This window comes from Dendropsophus ebraccatus, chromosome 9, assembly GCF_027789765.1.
Source record: "Dendropsophus ebraccatus isolate aDenEbr1 chromosome 9, aDenEbr1.pat, whole genome shotgun sequence".
Classification (NCBI taxonomy): domain Eukaryota; kingdom Metazoa; phylum Chordata; class Amphibia; order Anura; family Hylidae; genus Dendropsophus; species Dendropsophus ebraccatus.
Genome location: NC_091462.1, coordinates 118,726,387 through 118,754,125, shown reverse-complemented (window position 1 = coordinate 118,754,125; position 27,739 = coordinate 118,726,387). Strand labels below are relative to the sequence as shown.

Below are 27,739 nucleotides of genomic sequence, written 5' to 3'. Positions count from 1 at the left end.
ATCTTGTATCCAGGTTAGTGGTGCCCAACCATATATCATCTTGTATGCAGGGAAGTGGTGCCCAATCGTATCTCATCTTGTATCTAGGCAAGTGATGCCCAACCATATCTCATCTTTCATCAAGGCTAGAGGTGCCCAACTGTATGTAATCTTGTATCCAAACTAGATACAAACTCGGTTGCGAGTCTCAAAATACGGGATAGCCAGATATCTCTCGCCTGTTGCCACGGGGGCCTCCATGATGGGGAGAGCACCACACCACCCTGATAGATAGCCCCTTAAGTCCCACTCGGTTTTGAGTATTGGAACATAAATAGGGAAACACCAGGGTGGCCCCTTTTGTCAATGTCTAACTCAAGGTGCGAGTATTGCGAACATGACATGGAGGCCCCCGTGGCAACAGGCGAGAGATATCTGGCTATCCCGTGTTTTGAGACTCGTAACCGAGGCTCCACGGACTCCTGTTTTGCATATTTAAATTTTTAGGGGCATCAGTGGAGACTCTTGATTGAGGACTTCATTGGAATTTTTTTCATTGTTCTCCTTGAGTTCAGTGATAACTGTGTTTTGTTGGTCGATCACACACAGATCCCCATTACATCACACGTTATATTATCTTGATGCTGTATTTTGGGCTCTGTAGATAGACACATTACTCTTTTATTGCACTTGGCTCTCTTTATCTTTCTTGCCTGTCTTCCATGTATAATCATCAACCTCATTATTAGTTCTGTCCCTGATGACACAATTACAGCAAAACTTGTGGGGTCCCTGAGGAGAAAGCCCAAAGAGCCAGGGCTATATAGGCAGCAGAGCTGTTAGCCGAGGGCCGCTGCTCTGCTCAGCCATACAGGTGAGTGATGTACGGAGCAGGCCGCTCTTTCTATCCCCTGGGAGGGGCCCGGTGACTGCTCCGCACCATGGCTTCTGTACCTCTCTATTACTGTGTGTTATGTGCTGCCATCATGTACGGGAGGTTTATGCAGCTCTTCCCATGTCATGATGAATTCTGGCTTATGAGTCTCTGACTCGTATAGCGAGAGCTTCTCTACCACACAGGTGAGTGACGTCCGGAGCCGGACGTTCTTTATATGCAGCAGAGACAGAGACTTCTGACTCTATCATAGTCTATGCTTCTCAGCATCACTCGCTTTATTAAAGGTGTTCTCCTGGGAAAATATTTTTCTTTCAAATCAACTGGTTTCAGAAAGTGCCCGAGATTTGTCATTTCTTCTATATAAAAACTCCAGTCTCCCAGTACTTATCAGCTGCTGTTTGTTCCGCAGGAAGTGGTGTATTCTCTGCTGCCACCTCTGTCCATGTCAGGAGCTGTCCAGAGCAGCAGAGGTTTTCTTTGGGGATTTGCTGCTGCTCTGGACAGTTCCTGACATGGAAAGAGGGGGCAGCAGAGAGCACTGTGTCAGACTGCAGAGAATACACCACTTCTTTCTGAAATTAGTTGAATTGAAAGAAAAATGATTTTTGCCGGAGTGCCCCTTTAATGTCCTGAAGATTTATGCATCTATTCCTATGAGATGGTCAGCTCCTATGTTTGTACCTAGATACAATGAGTCATGTGACCAGCCTATAAAAGCTTCCCTGATGGCATCTGGGGTCCAACTCATAGGGTCCTGGAGCATAGCCCCCCTCATCCATCTTCCATAGAGCAGCAGTATATAGGGGAGAACCCCTGCACTAAGGAGAATCCACAGAGCAGAGGTACACAGCAGGACTCCACCAGGGTCACACAGTTACAGTGCACCCCATAAGTAATAGTCACCCCCAGATTATTTCCATATGTAACGTCCAGGTCCTATCTTATCTGACTGCAGAGGGGTCCCCCAACTATTATAGCCCAGGCTCATCCTACTACTGAAGGAACAGATGGCTGCCAGAAAGGGAAGGGAACCCTTCTCCTCTAAGCAATGGGACTGAAAACGACAAGGTATATAGGTGGATAGGTGTACAAATAAGTGCACACTCACAGTCATAGAACCACTGGAGGAGGGTAGGACCACTAGGGCAGGAGCACCAGATTACATTGGACTATTACACGTGATTCCCTATAGAACAAATATTCCATAAATTAGGGTAACATGTACCACTACAGCATCGCTCTATCTATGCCCCTGACATGGTTCTGCTCTATAATATATACAGGTATGGTGTTATATATGGAGCTTGGTTCTGTTACATTATATATACAGTTATGTTATGGTGTTATATATGGAGCTTGGTTCTGTTACATTATATATACAGTTATGTTATGGTGTTATATATGGAGCTTGGTTCTGTTACATTATATATACAGTTATGTTATGGTGTTATATATAAAGCTTGGTTCTGTTACTTTATGTATGCACTAACCAATTGCCAGCTGTTCACTGACTTTAAAGTGACACCGTCACCCCCTTAGTGCATTCTGACATCTCTACACAGGTGTAAAGGGTAAATTTAGTGTTTTTCATATCTTATTTCATATCATACGTCATGGTGCTTGTTCAAGTAAAAAGTGTCCTTTTATCAACTGCAGATTGTATTAAGTGGGCGTGGCCTCGCGGCACTAGCGCCACATAACCCCGCCCACAACGGCACGGTTGGCCCCGCCCCCTTGACGCCCATTGGTTGTCCAACGTAAAGGGGGTGGAGTCTAGACCTTTCGGTCAGCCTGTTCCAATGGCCGGCGAGGGGGCGGGGCCAATTGTGCCGTTGTGGGCGGGGTTATGTGGCGCTAGTGCCGCGAGGCCACGCCCACTTAATACAATCTGCAGATGATAAAAGGACACTTTTTACTTGAACAAGCACCATGACATATGATATGAAATAAGGTATGAAAAACACTAAATTTACCCTTTACACCTGTGTAGAGATGTCAAAATGAACAAAGGGGGGGACAGTGTCACTTTAAACATCTGGTAATAATTGGTCTTGAAAAGACTTGTTTTTTCTTCAGGAATAATTATGCTTTGTTTTCATTACTTTCATTCTACCATAAAACGTATGATGATGCAAATTTTGGGGGGTTCCATCTTTATACAAGGCACTTAATGGTAAGACGGACTTGGTATCTTTATTCTATCTCTCATTCTGGATACAACAATTCTCATGTTTACAGCTTTTCTAGTTTTTTTATTCTATTTGATACAGTAAGCCTTTATGTGTACAGCTAGTTATGGTTAGATTGCCGTGTCTCTTATAACCTTCTATTCTTCCACCTACAGGGCTGTTTGGGCTCATATTTTGTGCCTTGATCTCTAGTTGTTATTGATACCATATTGGTGTAGATGGGAAGTTTTGATCGCTTCTTCTTCTTTTTTTCTAACAAAGACTCAGCAATCCTGGCGTTTTTCCCTCTTCTCTTTTACATTGTGCAGTGTGCAGGAAGAATAATGTTATATTGTTATAGATCGCACTATTACGCAGGCTACGATGCCAAAAAATGTTTGTTTATTTATTTTTACATTTTTTATGCAAAAAGAGAAAAGGGGGTGATCTCAGTTTTTATTGGGGGAGGGGCTTTATTCTATTTTTCAAAAAAATATATTTTTTTGTGCACTTTTTACATTCCCCTAGGAGTCTATTACCAGCATCCATTAGATTACTTACACTGATCAAGGCTATGCTCCTGCATATCAATGGTGAGTGTCATCAGTGCTCTGCTCGTAGAGTCTGCCTGAGGTAAACTTCTGTTACCGTATCTGTGTAGTACACTTTAGTTCTGCTATGTATTCAGATTTGTTCTGTATCTATATAGTAAGCTATGCAGTAAGTAATCTATACAGTAAGATTTGTTCTATTATATCAACTATATATTAAACATGGTTACTATATTACATGTACTATATCTATACTGTAATCTTGGGTCTGACACCATATTTATGTAGTAAGCTAAGTTTTGTTACCATAACTATGTAATATGCTTGGTTTTGTTACTGTATCTATGACGTAAGCTTGGTTATTTTACTATTTCTATACCATAATCTTGGATCTGATACCATATTTATTTATAAGTTTTGTTACTATATCTATGAAGTAAGTTTGGTTATTTTACTATATCTATGCCGTAATCTTGTTTCTGATACCATATCTATTTATAAGTTTTGTTACTGTAACTATGATGCTTGGTTTTGTTACTATATCTATGAAGTAAGTTTGGTTATTTTACTATATCTATGCCGTAATCTTGTTTCTGATACCATATTTATTTATAAGTTTTGTTACTGTAAATATGTAATATGATTGTTTTCTTACTGTATTTATGAAGTAAGCTTGGTTATTTTACCCCATTTTGTTCTTACTGTATGTAGTAAGCTCGGTTCTTTCCCTATATATATGTAACAAGCTTGGTTTTGTTACCATATCCATATAATATGCTTGGTTTTGTTACTGTATGTATGTAAAAAGCTTTATGCTTTTACTATATCTATGCTGTAATCATGGTTCTTTTACCATATGTATGTAATAAGCTTAGCTTAATCACCATATACATGCAGTGTTATTATGTTAATATATTTTGGTCCGGGTACTGTATGTAATAAATATAATTTTGTTACTTTATTTATGCAGTAAGCTTACATCTATTACCATATCTATGCAGCATGTTACAGTACCTATGTAGTAAATTTGGTCCTGTTTATCAATGCAGTAAGTTTCCTTCTATTAGTATATCTATGTAGAAAGTTTTAGTATACTTGTTTCAAGTACTGTATTTATGTAATATTAGTTGTCACATAGTTATTATTAGTATATGTATATAGTATATGTATGCACTAAGGTTTGTTGTATGGCTTACTTAATGCACAATATTAAGGGGGGCCTGTATGCTTCTGAAAAACATCATGCCAGGAGCTTACCTGACCGTGCTCCAGAGACATCTTTTCCGGCTGGAGCGCAGTGGCGCCTTCCCAGCCAGGGCCATGTGATATCCCGAATACCCGACGGCGTCCCTGGTTATGGAGGGCGCCGCGGGCTTCAGTGATGTACGGCCGCCCAGCTGAGCAGTATAGTGCTCAGCTGGACGATGTCAGCGCTCAGGGTGAGTGACAGACGTCTCTGCCACTCGCTGTGCAGCGCTGCAGCTGACTGTAGTCAGGACTCAGAAGTCTGGACCAATTACATTCTGGTCCAGGCTCCTGGTCCTGTATTTAAAGAGCCAGCGGTCTTTCACTGATCGCTGGCTATTAGGTTTAATCCCCTGATCCCAGCTCCCGTCTATTCCTGTTATCCCCGTTCCTAATCCCTCTGCCTTGCTCGACTTGTTATCCGACCTCCTGCCTGACCATTTGACTATCCAATTGTTTGCCGATTTTGTACCGCGTTGCCCGTTTGGTTATGAATTGGCTTTATTGACTACCCTTTATTGTGTTTGTCCGTCTGTTTTGTTCTGTGTTTCACATACTCAGTATAGTGAACGTCTTTGTGGTTGTCCGTGGCCGCCTAGGGCCGATTAAGGCAAGTAGGTAGGGACAGTGGGTGGGTTCAGACCTAGGGCTCACTGTTGTGTCTTGTCCCTACCTGTCCCATCCTGACAACTTACATGTTATGGTTACTAAACTACCTGTCACGTTTATCTAGGGATTATTCTGATCGCCATATTGGCGTCAAGAAGCTGTTTCTCTCCTTGTGACGGGGCAATTGGCATCTGCCTCATGAAAGTTTTTGCAACACGGTAGGGTTATAGGTTGAATTTCATAGACTATGTTCAGTAACTATGTAATTATATCAATATTTAAGTCTGGGTTCTGTTACCATATGTGCTGTAACATCTGGTTCTGGTATGATTATGTAGTGAACTTTGGTGCTGTTACTGTAGCCATTCATGTTATGCTTCCGGTAGTGCATCTAATGCTTTATATAGTACAAGAATAAGTCTATGAATGTTTCAATGCACCTAAAAAGAGTTTGTGGGCTGCCATTCCAATCTATGGCTCCACCAAAACTACCTACTTTACCCTAACAGTGGTCAGATCAGCGACTAAAGAGCCACAGGTTGAAGAGCATCGTTGTAGACAAATGTCAATGGTCTGTATATAAATTTAGTTTCCCCTCCAATAACTCCATACAAACTTGTATCACACAAACAGCGATCACCCTTCATCTCCTTCACCTTATTCTACTTCTGTGTAATGTCTGTACCTGTTCAGACTTCAGCGCGGTCCTCTGCCTGTGAAGTACAAATGGGACTCTGCTTTTAGCCATGATTCAGTACTTGAATTGTTATTTCCTTGCACCAGTCTGTCTTAGGGCCCTTTTACACAGAAAGATTATCTGACAGATTATCTGCCAAAGATTTGAAGCCAATGCCAGGACTGGATTTGATAAGAGGAGAAATCTCAGTCTTTCCTTTATGACCTGGTGTCTGTTTATAGTCTGTTCCTGGTTTTGGCTTCCAATCTTTGGCAGATAATCTGTCAGATAATCTTTCTGTGTAAAGGGCCCTTATTCCATCACTTGCTGTGTGGTCATTGAGATTCCACCACACCTGGCGGTTTTTTTTTTTTTGCTAGTCCAGTTCTGGGTTGCAGATAGTTTAGATTGAGTGGCCATGCACAGTTGCTTTCACCGATCATCTGTATTCTGTGTGGTCTGGATGTCACAGGGCTGGTCCAATCACATTCTGGACAGGGACTTGACACCTTATAAGAAGTCCACTTGTGCTCTGGGACCTAACGTGTGAAAGTCTCTTGTAGCTTGAAGTGGCATTTATATTGGATTGGATTACCTGGATTTCTGACCTCTTTGCCGCTCCTTCGGACCTCTGTATTTTTCTGCTGTTCTGTTATCTCTGGTTTGACATTTATCTTCCTATTCTTTATTGTGTTTGTCTGTCTTGTCTCGTTCTGTGTTCTTACTTATCCAGTGCACAGAACGATGCAAAGTTTGCTTTGATGGTCGCTTGCGGCCTGGCGTGAGACCAGCAGGTAGGCATGAACAGTATTGGGGGATCTAGTAGTAGGGCTCACACTGTCTGTCTATGATGCAGGCCCCGGAGTCCCCAACTTTCTGTCTTTTGTTCTTCTTTCTTTCAACTTCTGCTCATTTCTTCTCTTTTTTCTTTCTTCTTGTCTTCTTCCGATTCAACTTCTTTACCTTCTTCATAATCAATCATAATTTTCTTCATAAGAATTATAAGAAGCGTTATATGTCAGAAACATTCTCCCCCTAGAAGCGACGACTCCTTATACTGAGGAATCGACCTCAGAGATAATTTGTTGTATGAGTAATATGGGATAATCATCATTCATATGTAAAATGGCCGCGCTGGGACAGAGCTCACTCATTTAAGCTTCTCTATAAAAATTACTACAATGAAGAAAAATAAAGTTCTTCTTACCAGTGTGAACACCGGGGAACGTTACTAATTGTGTACATGTAAGTAATAATGCATATTCATAATCCACATCTTCATATGTCCACAGAGTAACTACATATAATAAGAAAAGATATGCAGAGAAACTTCACTGACTTCTTCCTACTGGGATTTACTGACCTTCCTCCGTCTACGCAGGCCATATTATTTACCTTCTTCCTGTGCGCTTACTTCCTCACAATTTTCGGTAATGGCATCATCATAGTGACTCTGTCATTCGGCACGCTTCTCCAAACCCCTATGTATTTCTTCCTGAGGAACTTATCTTTCCATGAAATTTGTTTAACTACATCATTTATTCCAAAGGTCTTGGAGAACTTCTTGTCCAAGGATCGGACCATCTCATTTTCGGGCTGCGCCTTACAGATGGGAATATTTTTTACCATTGGAATATCAGAATGTGTTTTTCTAGGGATTATGGCGTTCGACCGGTACATGGCCATCTGTCACCCATTGAGGTACCCCATGGTGATGAACACTAAATTGTGTTATCAGTTGACTTTGGCATCTTGGTCTTTTGGATCTTTTGTGTCTGTAGCACAAACGTGGTACATCTTTACCTTGCCATTTTGTCGGTCCAGGCGCATTGTTCACTTCTTCTGTGACAATCCTGCAATAATCAAATTAGCTTGTACCAACACGTTCCTCATCAATCTCCTACGCCTCGTTTCCGCTTTCTGTGCAGCTGGGATCCCATTCCTCCTCATTCTCTGCTCATACATCAAAATCCTGAGCTCCATCCTTCTCATTCACTCCTCAGAAGGACGACACAAAGCTCTGTCCACGTGCAGCTCACACCTGGCGTCTGTCTTCCTTTTGTATGGCACAGTATTGGTTACCTACCTTAAGTTTGGCACTAATGGGTCTGATGACAATGACAGAATGGTATCTCTGTTCTATTGTAATGTCATACCCGTTGTTAACCCCCTTATCTATAGTTTGAGGAACAAAGAGATGAAGGTCGCCATAAGAAAATTCATTTTTGATGAAACAAACAAAATCAGCTACTGAGCCTGTTATATGTTATTAAGCAGTGGTCTCCAATCAATTCTCACAATGCTTTCCCTCCTTCTTCTCCTCTTTCTTCTCCTTCTCATCCTCCAGAAAAGTGGATATAACCCACTATGCAAGCTGGGTCGGTAACAGAATTGCTGAACCTTGGCAGAACTCATATACATGGACTACATGGAATTAAAAGTTTAGGCCCAGAGTAGTGGGGATTGAAAATCAAGGTTGTTACTCAAAAAGAAAGAACAAGCTCTTTATAAGGAAGCACCTCTGCGAGAAAGGAAACATGGGTGGGAAAAATGGGGGGGTGGGTTGTAACTAGAAATGGCTGGGCCCGATAGCAAAATTTTGATTGCACCCCCGGACTGACCACAAACACTTTAAGTATAGTCATAACCTTTAACTGCAATTGCTTGTGAGGATATGCAGAACCCAGAAGACCTGAATGGAGGAGTGTCCCTATTGTGGGAGTGTCCCACTGGGCATCTTGATGCGGCGGGCCTCATAGCAGTCGCTATGGCTGCTATGGTGGTAGTTATGCCAAAATGTATGCTGACGCCTCTCAATGAAAAAGAAGGATTTGAAAAAACCTAATAGAGATCTTGTGTACAATGACTCCATACAAAGTCTCCATTTTTATTCAGTTTGATGTATGTACCTACAAAAATAACAAGGCCATTGGCTTCTGATATTCCCTATTAGCATCACTGATTCTTTAAGAAGAGGAGGCCTATCAGGCTTCATTTCTGTTGGGTGTTGCAGCCGTTCGACTCCGTTTGTGAACTGCAACATACGCAGGAGCCTATCCTTACTTTGGCCTGCAACTTTACTTATTTCCTCCTTATAATCACATGATAAATCTGATGTTTGTTTCACTGTTCTGTTTTGCTGATAGCCCCCTATTGTGCACGGGGCGCTGAGGAGGAAGCCATTTCTCTTACCTTACTCCTCGGTAGATGTGGGGAGGACGGCATGTTTATCAGTGGTGGTGCCCGAGGGTAGTGGTATTTCAGAAAAGTAGTAGAAAGGACCCGGCACTCACCAAGTAGTTCTGCTAATTTATTATAGTGCAGTAGACATCAGGTACAGTAAAGAGGAGTTTGGGCCAAGCATTGACTTTATCAGCTGAAGGAGTACTCCTTCATCAGCTACATGTACTCCTTAAGCTGATAAAGGCCATGCTTGGCCAAAACATGTCTTTACTGTACCTGATATCTACTGCAGAATAATAAGTTAGCAGAACTCCTTGGTGAGTGCCGGGTCCTTTCTCTAGCTATTAGCAGTGCAATCCTCAGTCTGGAGCACCGCTAGGAGCACTGACCCGCCCCCAGAGCGCCAATCCAGCCCGCCCACTCCATTGATTATAATTAGAAGGGATGAGCTGGCTTGTGCCCCTAACGGTGCTCCGGACCGAGAATTACACTAACAGCACAAGAATGAGAAGGTAAGAGATATACCATCCTCCTCAGTGCCCCACGCACAATAAGGCGATAGTTCCCCTTTTAAAGCTGGATTTTTGTGCTGCTAATTTATGTGGTTGGTGCAGAGATGGTTTATACTAACCCACTTATCCCTACTAATTGATATATAGGTCCCTCTGGGTAGGGGGTATTATCCCAGCAAAGACGGATTTCAGCCGTGGTGAGCTGTTAGTTAACTGAGTAGGAATTAGGAGTAAGATTAGGACTAGAGTGGAGCATTGTAGCAGCTTGGAAAAGTTCTCCCCAGGGACACATGGGGCCAAATCAGGCTCTTGTGAGAAGTTTACAGAAATACCGTGTGTACCAGCTTGATCTGACCTTAGGACTGTCAGGGACCTCTTAGCAAACTGGTACCTTGCGGACCTCCAGTTGGGCCAGGGAGCAAACCAGCATGAATTCTTGTTCGGGGACTCTTAGAAACTAACTCAGAACACCTCTTGTGCTTTACAGGTTAAGGCTATGTTCCCACAGCGTATCTTTTCGTAAAAGTACAGACGTTGTTACAATCGGCAACAACGGCCATACTTTGTACGAAAAGAAACGCTGCCTTATCTTCTATGGGATCCTGGTCGGAGCGTATATACATCGTATACGCTCCGGTCGGAATCTCTTGCAGCGCCGTAGAAAACTGACATGTCACTATTCAGTGAAAAGCGTCCGCAGAAAACCCTGTCAGTGCGCACAGTGGAGCGAGCGGCTGCAGCTGCAAGATCCATAGTTTGCTGTGGGGAGTTCTGATGCGGGCGCGCTTAGATGTGCCCGCATCAGAACTCTATGGCGTGAAAGATCTTTTCAGAGACCGGCGGTTCCGTGGCGGAACCGGCCGGTCGAATACAACGTGGGAACATAGCCTAACTCTGCACCAACTGCACCACCAGATGCTGCTTCATTTGTGTTAGAACTGGAATCCGTTCAAGATCTGTGCCTCCATTTATATGGATGATCCCTTATGGAAAGTGAAGTTACTCGTTGCACTGTTCTCTAGCCTTGTCCTTCTGGTCTCCTCACGTCATTAGGGGCAGCCCAAGGAACCATCGGCCAGTATTGTATTCAGCAGTGGCCCAAGGGACTAATATCACCTACAACATATTATTATAGCCGAATCAGAGGGAGGGGTGGCCTGAACTGAACCATGTTACACAAGATATAATGCTCGTTCTCCAAATGTCACCACTAGCTCCAGACCCCAGATGTCATCTTCATACAGACCCTCTCTGGAACCCTGTATTATTCACACTGTAATGCCATCCAGGCCTTTAAGACCCCAATGTACAGTATATTGATGAAAGGGCCTCCTGAGGCTGCAGACAGCTAAGGAAATGTCCTGCAATGTCCTATAGCCTCATCCTCTGAAGCCCCCACCCCTCCCCCGCCACTTGCATTGTGTCCCTGCCAGACCCAGATGACTATCCACATTTATTCACAGGATGAAACCTCTCGCACAGGTTAAACTCTCAGACCCTCTGAGGGACGTTATGTGCGATTCTCTAAACTATTGTATATAAGAGCGAATACTTATAAATATAGAGAAACAGCCAGTATCAAGCATGAGAACGGCCAGCTCTCTGTCTACCTCCAGTCTTCACCATACTGCTGACTAAACCATTGTAGACTCCCATTTTATCGGTCCCATTTCCTTTGGTGTCATGTGGACTAGGCGTGGAGCAGTGGGTGGTTATGTCATTTTGCTATCCTGTACCTATATGTCTACCCTTCATTGTGTTGGTGGGTGCTATGTACTGTATATATGATTCTTACCCCCTTTCAGGTTGGTGCATAGGTTATAGCACGCCCTGCGCTCTCATCACCACTTTCACCATCACCATGACCTCTCTGTATAGTTGCGGCTCTGCTTTCTGTGGTGTTATGATGTGATATTTGGCAATAAAAGTGATATTTTTCTTCACAATCTCTTTTGTCCTGTGCACATGGTTAGTGTTGATTGGTTTTACACAATGTCCCAGAGTCTAAGCGGCTAGGCCTTGGATGGTTCCTGTCTAGAAAAGTGATTGACAGATAAATACAGCACTGAATTTAACTACGTGCTCCTGAGGAACGGTATATTCCACTTACTCCCCGTGACAAGTACTTAGCGATACACCAACACCTGCCCCTGCAAGAGTCACCTAGCATCCCCCGGCTACCACAATTTTAGTTGGCTTCGGCCTAAACACCTATCAGAAAGCTCCCTAGCTAGAGATAGGGAAAGATTCAAGAAACCAAGAACTGTATGAGAATGGATCATGTGTGTACAGTGATCCCTCAACTTACAATGGCCTCAGGGTACAATATTTTCAACATACAATGGTCCTTTCTGGACCATAATAACTTGCGACCAGACTCAACATACAACATACAAAGCTATAGATAGTCAGGATCTGCGGCACATGGAAATAACTAAATGATCGGCCAATAAAACTGCCCATTTTACTGGTAAAACCCCAGTATTATAAAGTGCCAGCACTGGTTGGCTGCCTGGTAGTGACTCTCTGAGTACAGTGTGATACTACACGTGCCGCTCTTTACCTGGGCCAGTTTTCCATATTATTTTGGTCTCAACATACAATGGTCGCGCTGGAACCAATTAATATCGTATGTTAAGGGACCACTGTACAATGTCAGGATCATCAGTAAAGAGTTATTGTTGCATCAACTCCCTCCTCTTCTCCCTGTTGTCTCTTTAAGGGTGGGTTCACATGTACCGTATCCACAGCGGATACGATTCCTGTCATTTTCAATGAGAGTACATACTTTACCTGCTCCATGTTCCGGCTGCATCAGAAGCTCCCGGTGGTGCCGTGCACTGATTGGCTAAGAGGGACCTACGGGAGCCGGGAGCCTCAGATGCAGCCGGAGCGTGGAGCAGGTAAAGGGGTCTGTTAAGGGGTCCGGCATTTACATACTTGCAGAGGGATAACAATGCTGAGTATGTACTCTCATTGGAAATGACAGGGATTGTAGCTGCAGCGGATTTCGCTGCAAACTCGCAACGTGAAATCCACTACGAATACTGTACGTGTGAACCCACCCTATTGGGGTACTATAAGCAGGTTAGACGACATTATATGTACCTACTGCACAGGAGATGCTAAGGTTACGTTCACACAAAGAAAAAGTGACAGAATTCCAGCCTCCCTGTGATAATGACCGTCTACGGGAGGCTCGGGCAGCTCCTCTCTCTGCGCTGAAGAATGAACATGTTCCGCCACTTTTGCTACGTGTGAACGTAGGCTAAGGGGAAGGTTTGTCTCTTACTTTCATCCTCTCATTCTCTGTGCTGTTTCCGTGCAGTTAGTCGTTCGCTTTATGGTCCGATAAGACCATTACGAGCACTGGGGCAACCGGGCAGTGCTCCTAACGGTATTGTCAGTACTAACTGCACTGGAATGGTACTGAGGAGGAAGGTAAGAGACATACTATAAGAGACATACCTTCCTCCTCAGCATCTCCTGTGCAGTAGGTACATATAGAGTCGTCTAACCTGCTGATAGCTCCCCTTTAATCTGCACCTCACAAACATCAGGAACGTCTCCACCATCTTGTCACTGTGCCAGACAGCAGTATTAGGGGCTGGCCCCAGGGAAACCAAAATATCCACCTCACCAACCACCATTACTACCAAAGAGAGATTAGAGGGAAACCATCAAACCTGCTGATATCTCCCTATGGCTTATGGGGCTTGGATGAAGGTAAGTTTCGTACCTTAATCTTTGGTGCAGTTTTTATGAAGTTTGTTATTCATCCCTATACTAATAAGGCGGGTTGATGTACTGGAGGCGGGACGACAGCCCTCAGTGCACCGATCCTTCCCCCAGACAGGACGCCCACTCATCTGACATTCATTAGAAGAAACAGTAGTCCTACCCCCAGTACACCAATCCTTCCCCCAGACAGGACGTCCACTCATTTGACATTCATTACAAGGGACAGTAGCCCCGCCCCCAGTGCATTAACTGCCTTATTAGCATAGGAATTAAACTACAAACTGCACACAAATGACACCCTAGATATGGGCAAGAAATGTGACGAAGCCTTAGCGAAATGGCGTTGGGGTATGAGGTCAAGGCCATTATTCTGGAACACCAGTTCTGATACTACTACGATCATCCACAAGAGGACATCATGATGAGAACAAGGCCTTATCTGAGATTTAATGCTTAGACACTGGCTTCACAGATACTGGTTTGAATGGACACTGGCTTCACAGCACCCACAGACTGGTTTGAATGGACAATGGCCTCACAGCAACCAGACTAGCTTGAATGGACACTGGCTTCACAGCACCCACAGACTGGTTTGAATGGATACTGGCTTCACAGCACCCACAGACTGGTTTGAATGGACACTGGCTTCAGAGCACCATCACACTGGTTTGAATGGACACAGGCTTCACAGCACCTATAGACAAATCTCCTATCTTCTCCCTTTCTCTCCCTGCCTTGCCCTCAATGCCTGCACTGATCCTTCTCTCCTCTGCACACACAGTCGACTGCCCGCCTCCGGGAGGCGGATCACACTATATAGAGGGGGAGGATCTGACATCACAGAGAGGTCTGCAGGTGATTATGACCACACAGGATTATAGATAATCCCTTCTGCCACCAAGTGATAGAAATGTAACTAAACATGTGCGCCCGCCATATTTAGCAAATTTGTTAAAGGACTGTTCGGAATTTACTTTGCTCATCTCTACTTATAACCACAAGAGAGAATGTAAATCTGATTGCGGTAATCGATTTCTGAGATAATCCTGATCTTCTTTACCATGCTTCATGGCCACCTTTTAACAATATTTGCTCTTGATCCAACATGGCAGCTATCAAGATGAGGCGGATAGACCCCCTCATCCATTACATGCCGGGCTATCAGAGATGAAATTCCCTCTCATTTCTAAAATGGAAGTCCTGAGACTTTTGACCCCACCCTGTATATATGACTGCATAATATACTATTGTATTGGTGCTATACTATACTTACTGTATTATACTATATTATTTGTAGTATATCTACTTATCTGTAGCATAGACTTTTCTATATTCTCTATGATTCCCCTGTGGAAGAATAAACGAAAAAGAACTAGTGATGTGGTGTCTGAGGGGAGCGGACCCCAGAGGAGGTGAGGATATTATAAGACGGCCGCCTATTCATCCTGTGCTCAGTGCAGTCCTGAGGAGACCCCAGAGGAGGTGAGGATATTATAGGGTGGCCGTCTCTCCCGTCCTTAGATCAGTGCAGTCCTGAGGAGACCCCAGAGGAGGTGAGGATATTATAACATGGCCGCTTCTCCCATCCTCGGCTCGGTGCAGTCCTGAGGAGACCCCAGAGGAGGTGAGGATATTATAAGACAGCCGCCCATTCATCCTGCGCTCAGTGCAGTCCTGAGGAGACCCCAGAGGAGGTGAGGATATTATAAGACGGCCGCCCCTTCCATCCTATGCTCAGTGCAGTCCTGAGGAGACCCCAGAGGAGGTGAGGATATTATAACATGGCCGCTTCTCCCATCCTCGGCTCGGTGCAGTCCTGAGGAGACCCCAGAGGAGGTGAGGATATTATAAGATGGCCGTCCCTTCCATCCTATGCTCGGTGCAGTCCTGAGGAGACCCCAGAGGAGGTGAGGATATTATAGGGTGGCCGTCTGTCCCGTCCTCAGATCAGTGCAGTCCTGAGGAGACCCCAGAGGAGGGGAGGATATTACAACATGGCCGCTTCTCCCATCCTCGGCTCGTTGCAGTCCTGAGGAGACCCCAGAGGAGGATATTATAAGATGGCCGCTTCTCCCGTCCTCGGCTTCTGAGGAGAGCTCCGGCCAGTGGGTGCACGTTCATCTTTGTTTCCTTACAGTTTTACTTCAGAGAGAAGAGGACTGTGAAATCCAAGACTAATCCTAAGCGGAGAGAAGAAGACGGCGTCACCTGCTGCTCCCGGCCCCAATCTCATCAATGACTCCACTTACTATAGGAAGGAAGAGAAGACAGATGTCAGCCGCCTGTCCGCTGGTGTCATCCTCCCTCCTCATTGTCCATAATACATCCATCCATGTCCGGCTCACTGCACACCATGGAAGTAAATCCCCATTACAGGTACGTTGGCATATAACACGTTTGCACTGGATTTCCCTCTGCCCATATCCCGCAGATTGGCTGCCATCCTCGTCACCATCACAGTCTATAGCCCTGGATTCTCTCATGTTGATTCCGCTGGGAGAATGTAGTAGCAGCTTTCTTTAAAGTGAATGTACCATTGATTCTAATAGAGCTGCGTCACAGAGGGGAGGGCTGGCCGTCACAGAGGGGAGGGCCGGCCATCACAAAAGGGGAGGGCTGGCTGTCACAGAGGGGAGGGCCGGCCGTCACAAAAGGGAAGGCTGGCTGTCACTCTGGGGGGTGGCGGGCCGCCTCCAGTGCTTCCCCCCCGGCTGGTGCTCGGTAATAGACCGGGTCTGTACGCAGGAACCGGGCCGCAGTTCAAAAAAAGAATAGTGACACTGGATTGTACAAATCAGAAAAGCGATGAGCGGTGTTACATTCTCTTTAACTTGGGTCCCGTCTCACTGACTGTCCGATCAGCCAATCAGTGTCTGTGATGGGACAGGAGAAGCAGATGGGAGTGAGCCAGAGGAACGGGGACCGCTAACCATGGTGGCTCTATTATTTTTACCATCACAGCATGGAAGTAGTTAAAGAAAGCCGCCACTCCATTCTCTGCTTTACTCTTAAAATTCTGCAGCTCGCAGCTGCACGCATCTCTGCCGGTACTATAGACTCCATTCTATGCACAGGCAGAGTCTGCCATCCGCCTGGATCCCTCAGTGTGCACATACCCTAAAGCTGTATATTCAGCTGAGTAGTACCATCTGCTCTGTGCTGTGCGATCTGTGCTGTGTGATCTGTGCTGTGTGATCAGTGCGCTGTGTGATCTGTGCTGTGTGATCTGTGCTGTGTGATATGTGCTGTGTGATATGTGCTGTGCTGTGCGATCTGTGCTGTGCGATCTGTGCTGTGTGATCAGTGCGCTGTGTGATCTGTGCTGTGTGATCTGTGCTGTGTGATATGTGCTGTGTGATATGTGCTGTGTGATATGTGCTGTGTGATCTGTGCTGTGCGATCTGTGCTGTGTGATCTGTGCTGTGTGATATGTGCTGTGCTGTGTGATATGTGCTGTGTGATCTGTGCTGTTCGATGTGTGCTGTGTGATACGTGATATCTGCTGTGTGATACGTGATCTGTGCTGTGTGATCAGTGCGCTGTGTGATCTGTGCTGTGTGATCTGTGCTGTGTGATCTGTGCTGTACGATGTGTGCTGTGTGATCTGTGCTGTGCTGTGTGATCTGTGCTGTGTGATCTGTGCTGTGTGATATGTGCTGTACGATGTGTGCTGTGTGATCTGTGCTGTGTGATCTGTGCTGTGTGATATGTGCGCTGTGTGATCTGTGCTGTGTGATCTGTGCTGTGATGTTTATGCTTCTATTCTTCTGCCCCTTATTAGTAGGTCCCAGCAGCTATCACCCTGTATGTACCAGGAGGAGAGCTGTACCGGGTGTAATAAGCCCCTAGAACACATGGAGCAGACACGGCGCGGGGGTCACACGTCTCTGGTACTGAGAGGATATCTGGAAACCAGTAAATGCTTTATCAGGTGGATAAGAGTGAGAGGAGGATGGTGGTGGTAGTAGTTGTAAGGCCTCTAGGTGTCTGGGACACTCGCTCTGGAATGAGGGGATACACTGAGAGCTGCAGAGTGACACTGTTACCTGCAGGATGGCTGGGCCTTGTGGTGCACCGCAGCCTCTCTCGCAGACTACTCTCTGGTGCTATCCTGTGATCGCTCCCTTCTGGGGGCTTCTGTAGAGGTTGTAGGGGGCTGCACTGGTGTGTAAGGTGGTCGGTGGTGTGGACCTGTAGTTTCTCTGGAGCCGACCCCCAAGTACTGCTGTCCGGCAAGATGGCTCTTGGTGATGGTGAGGTGGTGGTGGACCAGACAACGGGGAGAAATGGAGGGAGGCGGGGGAACCATAACTCCTTTACTGACAAACTTACAGGCACTTGTACAGTCTGTCTGTATACAGGTATTAATACTGGCGGCGGTGTGTGGAGGGATGACGACGGTGTGTGGAGAGATGGCAGCGGTGTGTGGAGAGAGAGATGGCGGTGGTGTGTGGAGAGATGGCAGCGGTGTGTGGAGAGATGGCAGCGGTGTGTGGAGAGATGGCAGCGGTGTGTGGAGAGATGGCAGCGGTGTGTGGAGGGATGGCGGTGGGGTGTGGAGAGGTGGCGGTGGGGTGTGGAGAGATGGCGGTGGGGTGTGGAGAGCGGTGGTGGGTAGAGAGAGATAGCAGCTGTGTGTGGAGGGATGGCAATGGTGTGTGGAGAGATGGCGGCGGTGTGTGGAGAGATGGCGGCAGTGTGTGGAGAGAGAGATGGCGGTGGTGTGTGGAGAGATGGCGGCAGTGTGTGGAGAGAGAGATGGCGGCAGTGTGTGGAGAGAGAGATGGCGGCGGTGTGTGGAGAGAGAGTTGGCGGCGGTGTGTGGAGAGAGAGATGGCGGCGGTGTGTGGAAAGAGAGATGGCGGCGGTGTGTGGAGAGATGGCGGTGGTGTGTGGAGAGAGGGGTGGCTGCAGTGTGTGGAGAGAGATGGTGGTGGTGTATGGAGAGATGGCGGCGGTGTGTGGAGAGAGAGATGGCGGCAGTGTGTGGAGAGAGAGATGGCGGCGGTGTGTGGAAAGAGAGATGGCGGCGGTGTGTGGAGAGATGGCGGTGGTGTGTGGAGAGAGGGGTGGCTGCAGTGTGTGGAGAGAGATGGTGGTGGTGTGTGGAGAGATGGCGGCGGTGTGTGGAGAGAGAGATGGCGGCAGTGTGTGGAGAGAGCGATGGCGGCGGTGTGGAGAGATGGCAGCGGTGTGTGGAGAGATGGCGGCGGTGTGTGGAGGGATGGCGACGGTGTGTGGAGAGAGAGATGGTGGTGGTGTATGGAGAGATGGCGGCGGTGTGTGGAGAGATGGCGGCGGTGTGTGGAGGGATGGCGACGGTGTGTGGAGAGAGAGATGGTGGTGGTGTATGGAGAGATGGCGGCTGTGTGTGGAGAGATGGCAGCGGTGTGTGAAGAGATGGCGGTGGTGTGTGGAGGGATGGCGGTGGTGTGTGAAGGGATGACAGCGGTGTGTGGAGAGATGGCGGAGGTGTGAGGAGGGATGGCAGCGGTGTGTGGAGAGATGGCGGCGGTGTGTGGAGAGATGGCAGCGGTGTGTGAAGAGATGGCGGTGGTGTGTGGAGGGATGGCGGCGGTGTGTGGAGGGATGGCGGCGGTGTGTGGAGAGATGGCGGCGGTGTGTGGAGAGATGGCGGTGGTGTGTGGAGGGATGACAGCGGTGTGTGGAGAGATGGCGGCGGTGTGAGGAGGGATGGCGGCGGTGTGTGGAGAGAGAGATGGCGGTGCTGTGTGGAGAGATGGCGGTGGTGTGTGGAGGGATAGCGGCGGTGTGTGGAGGGATGGCAGTGGGGTGTGGAGAGATGGCGGTGGTGTGTGTGGAGAGATGGCGGTGGTGTGTGGAGAGAGATAGCAGCTGTGTGTGGAGAGATGGCGGTGGTGTGTGGAGAGAGATAGCAGCTGTGTGTGGAAAGATGGCGGTGGTGTGTGGAGGGATACCGGTGGGGTGTGGAGAGAGATGGCGGTGTGTGGGGAGATGGTGGCGTTGTGTGGAGAGATGGCGGCGGTGTGAGGAGGGATGGCGGCGGTGTGTGGAGAGAGAGATGGCGGTGCTGTGTGGAGAGATGGCGGTGGTGTGTGGAGGGATAGCGGCGGTGTGTGGAGGGATGGCAGTGGGGTGTGGAGAGATGGCGGTGGTGTGTGTGGAGAGATGGCGGTGGTGTGTGGAGAGAGATAGCAGCTGTGTGTGGAGAGATGGCGGTGGTGTGTGGAGAGAGATAGCAGCTGTGTGTGGAAAGATGGCGGTGGTGTGTGGAGGGATACCGGTGGGGTGTGGAGAGAGATGGCGGTGTGTGGGGAGATGGTGGCGTTGTGTGGAGAGATGGCGGTGGTGTGTGTGGAGGGATGGCGGCAGTGTGTGGAGAGAGAGATGTCGGTGATGTGTGGAGAGATGGCGGCGGTGTGTGGAGAGATGTTGGTGGAGTGTGGAGGGATGGCAGCGGTGTGTGAAGAGATGGCGGCAGTGTGTGGAGGGATGGCGGTGGTGTGTGGAGGGATGGCGGCGGTGTGTGGAGAGAGAGATGGCGGTGCTATGTGGAGAGATGGCGGTGGTGGGTGGAGAGAGATAGCAGCTGTGTGTGGAAAGATGGTGGAGGTGTGTGTGGAGAGATGGCGATGGTGTGTGTGGAGAGATGGCGGTGGTGTGTGTGGAAGATGGCCGTGGTGTGTGTGGAGGGATGGCGGTGGGGTGTGGAGAGAGATGGCGGTGAGTGGAGAGAGATGGCGGCTGGGTGTGGGGAGATGGTGGTGCTGTGTGGAGACAGAGATGGCGGCGATGGGGTGTGGAGAGAGATGGCGGCAGTGTGTGGAGAGAGATGGCGGTGGGGTGTGGGGAGATGGTGGTGCTGTGTGGAGACAGAGATGGCGGCGGGGTGTGGAGAGACGATCTGCCTCAGATCCTGGCCTGTCACTACATGTAGGACACCGGTGGGCACGCTGATCCTGTCATCCTTCTCCCCGATGGTGCTGGAGTCTTTCCCTCCCTGTCAGCTCCTTGCTCATCCTTCCCCCTTATATCCCAGAAAGAGACGGCTGAGAGGCCTCAGTTACCTCTGCTCCCCAGTATACGGACCTCCTCCTGCTTAGGGCTCCGGTCCTGAGGATTACTCCTGCACAGATCTCTGTCACTTCCAGCTGGCCCGGCTGACCAGGCCGTGACTTCTCACAGAACAGCCAGCAGCTGCACTGATCCCCACTTCCTGTTGCAGCTGGTTTGTGTGGAGCCTATTAGCATGCTCCGCCCACCTTCTAGCAAGTTCTAGAATGAGCTGTAAACCTCTACACTACCTAAGCAGTACCCACCACAGCCTGCAGGGGTCCCTGTTGCCTCACAGTTAGTGTAGGATGTGTGAGGCTGCCATGTAACCCATTCCCTGCCAGTCACACTGCTACAGAAGATACATAGCATGACTTACATATACAGCTGGGGAACAGATACCTTCATAGTCCAGAGGATGGCGCTCCAGCATGGTAATCTGCCTGGAAGCAATAGCTCCTTATACCTTACATGAAGAACATAGCAATATGCTGTGTTTAAATCCAAGATGCTAGACTTTTAACCCTTTAAGGACCAGGCCCAAAATGACCCAGCGGACCGCGCAAATTTTGATCTTAGTGTTTTCGTTTTTTCCCTCCTCCCCTTCTAAGAGCTCCAGCACTCTCAGTTTTCTATCTACAAGGCCATGTGGGGGCTTGTTGTTTTTTACAGGAATAGTTGTACTGTGTAATGGCATCATTCATTTTACCATAACATGTATGACGGAATCCCAAATATATTATTTATGATGGAACCCCAAATATATCATGTATGATGGAACCCCAAATATATCATGTATGACGGAACCCCAAATATATTATGTATGATGGAACCCCCAAATATATTATGTATGATGGAATCCCAAATATATTATTTATGAAGATATAAATAGGTGAAATCGTAAAAAAGAGCAATATGGTAACGTTTGGGGGGTTCCTGTGTCTACGTAATGCACTATATGGTAACAGCGACATGACACTATTATTCTATAGGTCAGTCTGAACACAACCATATGCAGGTTACACAGATTCTCTAATGTTATATATTTTTTTTTTTATGAAATCCTTTTTTTTTTGGCAATTAGTTATTAATAAAATGGGCCTATTGTGACTCTTATAACGGTTTTATTTTTTCACCTACAGGGCTGTATGAGATGTCATTTTTTCCGCCATGATCTCTAGTTTTTATTAATACCATATTTGTGAAGATCGGACGTTTTGATCACTATTTATTAATTTTTTTTATATATAATGTAACATAAAATCGGTAATCCGCGCACTTTTTTCCCTCTTTCCGTGTACGCCGTTCGCCGATCACAATGACGCTTGTTATATTTTAATGGATCGGACAATTATGCACCATACGGTATATTATGTTTATTTATTTATTTTTATACGTTTTGTTTATATAATGGGATGGGGGGGTGATTTAAACTTTTATTGGGGGAGGGGCTTTGGGGTAGTGTATTGGTGTTTTTAACTTTTTTTTTCACCCACACATTTGAAGTCCCTTTGGGGGACTTTTACATAGACTAGTGTGATTCCTACACTGATCATTGCTAGGCCATAGGCATAGCATTGATCAGTGTAATAGGCGATCTGCTCATTGAGCCGGCCTGTGCAGGCTCAGTGAGCAGATCGACGATCGGATTGAACGGGGGAAGGTAAGAGACCTCCGGCGGTCCGATACAGCGATCGGGACCCCCGCAGTCACACTGCAGGGGTCCCGATCGGTAAGTGACAGGGGACTCTCCCTGTCACTTACATTTAAACGCCGTGGCTGTGCGGCGTATAAGGGGTTAATGTCACACTGCAGCGTGATCGTTGCAGCCTGTCATTAGTGGTGAGGTGCCGGCTGCTCACTGCAGGAGAAACACCCAGGACGTACAGTTACGTCCAGGGTCCTCTGGTAACAGACTTCCATGCCTGTATGTCGTCCAGGGTCATCTAGGGGTTAACAAGTATCCACCCCCCCCCCCACACACACACACACTATATATATCTTTTATGAGGGAAAAACCAGGGGACGCAATAAGCTTTATACATAGTACTCACACTCTCCTTGGGTCATCTCCCCTTTCTGTGGGTGGCCGTGCCGATAGTCCAGGTGGGTCACTATTCCACTCCGGACCACCATGATAAGTACCCAAGAGACCCCGCAACATATATACATATATCTATAGTCAGGGGCGTAGCTAGGATTCATGGGGCCCTGTAGCATAAAACTGTACAGGGCCCCATGAATCCTGTATGCCCCCCCCCCCCACTGCCAACACAGACAATGACGCACATATACACACACAGAGGCACCATTAACATATATACAGATACGCCACTGACATACACACATATATACACACAGAGGCACCATTAACATATATACAGATACGCCACTGACATACACACATATATATACACAGAGGCACCATTAACATATATACAGATACGCCACTGACATACACACATATATACACACAGAGGCACCATTAACATATATACAGATACACCACTGACATACACACATATATACACACAGAGGCACCATTAACATATATACAGATACACCACTGACATACACACATATATACACACAGAGGCACCATTAACATATATACAGATACACCACTGACATACGCACATATACACACACAGAGGCACCATTAACATATATACAGATACGCCACTGACATACACACATATATACACACAGAGGCAGCATTAACATATATACAGATACACCACTGACATACACACATATATGCTGTAATGTGATTACACTAGTGCAGATGTATACACCATGAATAGACTGTACACAGGGAAATCATCTCAGTGTAATAATAAATACTCAACCAGAAATAAAAGAAAATGCAGCAGATATTAGTGGTGGGTTCTTTTATTAGAGCCCAACATTAATAGAAGCTGCTGCAGAACATCTTTGGGAGCAAACCTGTCAATCACTTGAGACACAACTGACATACACAAACACACACATATACACCAGTGCTACAGACACTACTGACATATACACACACATATAGATACATACACATACTGACATATACATATACCCACAGATACATATATACATATACTGACATATACATATGCCCACAGATACATACAGGGCCGGGACAAAGAGTAGGCAGGGGTAGGCGATGGCCTAGGGCGCCAAACAGCAGGGGGCGCCACCAGGCCGAACCCGGAAGCAGTATACAGGAGCTGATTACATCAGCCCCATGTCGGGAGATTCACAGCCTGTGAGTCTTCAGCTGCTGCTGCTGTACATAGGAGGGGGGAGGGGCGGCCTCCTGCTGAGGACACTGCTGTGGCTGTACATAGGAGGGGGGAGGGGCGGCCTCCTGCTGAGGACACTGCTGCTGCTGTACATAGGAGGGGGGAGGGGCGGCCTCCTGCTGAGGACACTGCTGCTGCTGTACATAGGAGGGGGGAGGGGCGGCCTCCTGCTGAGGACACTGCTGTGGCTGTACATAGGAGGGGGGAGGGGCGGCCTCCTGCTGAGGACACTGCTGCCGCTGTACATAGGAGGGGGGAGGGGCGGCCTCCTGCTGAGGACACTGATGCTGCTGTACATAGGAGGGGGGAGGGGCGGCCTCCTGCTGAGGACACTGCTGCTGCTGTACATAGGAGGGGGGAGGGGCGGCCTCCTGCTGAGGACACTGCTGCTGCTGTACATAGGAGGGGGAGGGGCGGCCTCCTGCTGAGGACACTGCTGTGGCTGTACATAGGAGGGGGGAGGGGCGGCCTCCTGCTGAGGACACTGCTGCTGCTGTACATAGGAGGGGGGAGGGGCGGCCTCCTGCTGAGGACACTGCTGCTGCTGTACATAGGAGGGGGAGGGGCGGCCTCCTGCTGAGGACACTGCTGTGGCTGAGCTCCCACTCCCAGGAGGCGTCTGACCTGGTGCAGGACGGCAGCATGGGGGAATGTGCAGCATTACTCATCCGCCTGCCTGTGGGAGCTGCTCAGCTGTCGGGCCGGAGAGGAGGAGGTGAAGGACGGCGGCCTGCAGACACAGCACATGGGGACCAGGAAGTGTCTGCAGCTCTGTCTGTCCTGGGCCTCTCATCTGCAGTGTTGTCTTCATCACCAGCAGACCCCTCCATGACAGTCCCAGAATGGAAAGAAGGTGCAAGCGCCACACACCTAGATGGGAGGTAGCTGGTGTGTGTGTATATATATATATTGTACATAAATGTGTGTATATACATAAGTGTGTGCCTGTATACATGTATGTGTGCCTGTGTGTGTATATATACTGTACATAAAAGTGTATGTATATGCATAAATGTATTCGCATACATAAGTGTGTATACATAAATGTGTGTCTGTGTGTATATACATAAACATGTCTGTATACAGTATGTAGTTTTTTGTCTATGTATATTACTGGAAGGTATGTATAAGCTCAGGTGCACACTGCATTTTGTGTTCATGTTTCACAGTTTGAATAGAAAAGCGTAGGTGACTATGCTATTGTATATACAGTAATATAGGGGACTATGCTATTGTATATACAGTAATATAGGTGACTATGCTATTGTATATACAGTAATATAGGTGACTATGCTATTGTATATACAGTAATATAGGTGACTATGCTATTGTATATACAGAAATATAGGTGACTGCTATTGTATATACAGTAATATAGGTGACTATGCTAGTGTATATACAGTAATATAGGTGACTATGCTATTGTATATACAGTAATATAGGTGACTGCTATTGTATATACAGTAATATAGGTGACTATGCTAGTGTATATACAGTAGCATAGGTGACTATGCTATTGTATATACACTTTATATACAATAGCATAGTCACCTATGTTACTGTATATACACTAGCATAGTCACCTATATTACTGTATATACAATAGCATAGTCACCTATATTACTGTATATACAATAGCATAGTCACCTATATTACTGTATATACCAGGGGTACTCAACAACTTTTAGTGAGGGGCCACTTACCGGGGTCTATTGTCAGGTGAAGGTCCGAGCTGAACATCAGTAGGAAACGTGTTTTGTTACTTTTCACAAATGTTCAACTATTTACATACAGAATTGCTGCTTATTAGCGGGAAAACTGGCATTTTTTCTCTCTCACCAGGCCTTTGATATTAGGTACAAAGGGGGTGACTGCTCTGGTAGTATATAGCCCCCCTGTTGCTCCCCCAGTAGTGTATAGTCCCCCTGTTGCTCCCCCAGTAGTATATAGCCCTGCTGTGCGCTCTCCCCCTGTAGTATATAGCCCCCCTGTGCGCTCTCCCCCAGTATTGTATAGCCCCCCTGTGCGCTCTCCCCCAGTAGTATATAGCCCCCCTGTGCTCTCACCCCCTGTAGTATATAGCCCCCTGTGAGCTCCCCCTGTAGTATATAGCCCCCTGTGCGCTGTCCCCCAGTAGTATATAGCCCCCTGCGAGCTCCCCCCAGTAGTATATAGCCCCCCTGTGAGCTCCCCCCAGTAGTATATAGCCCCCCTGTGAGCTCTCCCCCAGTAGTATATAGCCCCCCATGTGCTCTACCCTTGTAGTATGTAGTCCCCTGTGAGCTCCCCCAGTAGTATATAGTCCACTGTGAGCTCCCCCCAGTAGTATATAGCCCCCCCTGTGCTCTCCCCCTGCAGTATATAGCCCCCTGTGAGCTCCCCCCAGTAGTATATAGCCCCCCTGTGAGCTCCCACCAGTAATATATAGCCCCCCTGTGCTCTCCCCCTGTAGTATATAGCCCCCATGTGAGCTCCCCCTGGTAGTATATAGCCCCCCTGTGCTCTCCCCCTGTAGTATATAGCCCCCTGTGAGCTCCCCCCAGTAGTATATAGCCCTCTGTGCTCTCCCCTTTTAGTATATAGCCCCCTGTGAGCTTCCCCCAGTAGTATATAGCCCCCCTGTGCTCTCCCCCTGTAGTATATAGCCACCCCGTACGCTCTCCCCCCGTAGAATATAGCCCCCTGTGAGCTCCCCCCAGTAGTATGTAGCCCCCCTGTAGTGTATATAGCCCTCTGTGAGCTCCGGCCAGTAGTATATAGCCCCCGTGCTCTCCCCCTGTAGTATATAGCCGCTGTGCTCTCCCCCTGATAGTATATAGCTCCCCTGTGCTCCCCCATAGTATATAGCCCCCTGTGAGCTCCCCCCAGTAGTATATAGCCCCCTGTGAGCTCCCCCCAGTAGTATATAGCCCCCTGTGAGCTCCCCCCAGTAGTATATAGCCCCTGTGAGCTCCCCCCAGTAGTATATAGCCCCCCTGTGAGGTCCCCCCTGTAGTATATAGCCCCCTCTGTGCGCTCTCCCCTTATAGATGGCCCCCAGTCAAAAAAAAACAAACCAACCACAACTCACCTATCACCTCGCTCCCCGCCGCGCCTGTCTTCTTCTCCTCTCCTGGTCTGGCCCCTGGCTGATACGCGCTCTCTAGGGATGTCCCGGGGATTCCCCAGCAGAGCGCGCACCAGTCACCTCAGTGTACGCCGCCGGCCTGTACTTCCGGGAAGTTCAGGCCGGCAGCGTACACTGAGGTCTGTGGTGCGCGCTCTGCTAGGAAATCCCCGCGACGTCCCCAAAGAGCTTGATCAGCCGGGGGCCGGACCGACACTGCCCCCAGCCCCACCGGCGTACTGACATCTAAGGACAGTACGCCTATGGGGCGGGAGGCAGTGCGGTGGGGAGCGGGACCTCCTAACTTCCCCGGGACGGACCGGATCCGGGGCGGTTAGGAGGTCTGACCAGGGGTCTGGTTAGCTGTCCGCCAGTTGAGGACCCCTGGTATATACAATAGCAGTCACGTGTATTACTGTATATACACTAGCATAGTCACCTATATTACTGTATATACAATAGCATAGTCACTTATTACTGTATATACAATAGCATAGTCACCTATATTACTGTATATACAATAGCATAGTCACTTATTATTGTAGATACAATAGCATAGTCCCCTATATTACTGTATATACAATAGCATAGTCACCTATATTACTGTATATACAATAGCATAGTCACCTAATATAGGTGACTGTGCTACTATTGCATATACAGTAATAAGTGACTATGCTAGTGTATATATATATAGAGTAACACCTTGGTATTCGAAACACATTTCCCTCTGAAGTTTTGTT

At 47.4% G+C, this 27,739-nt stretch overlaps 2 protein-coding genes across 2 annotated transcripts in view; both read left to right on the top strand.

Moving 5' to 3' along the window:
• The window catches only part of LOC138801669 (mas-related G-protein coupled receptor member H-like), a 566,124-nt gene that overhangs the window by 127,125 nt on the left and 411,260 nt on the right, over positions 1 to 27,739 (top strand). The window lies entirely within an intron of this gene.
• On the top strand, positions 7,445 to 8,380 carry LOC138801916 (olfactory receptor 10AG1-like). The gene has a single exon (XM_069985013.1). It carries the CDS (start codon positions 7,445 to 7,447, stop codon positions 8,378 to 8,380), a length of 936 nt encoding a protein of 311 aa, XP_069841114.1.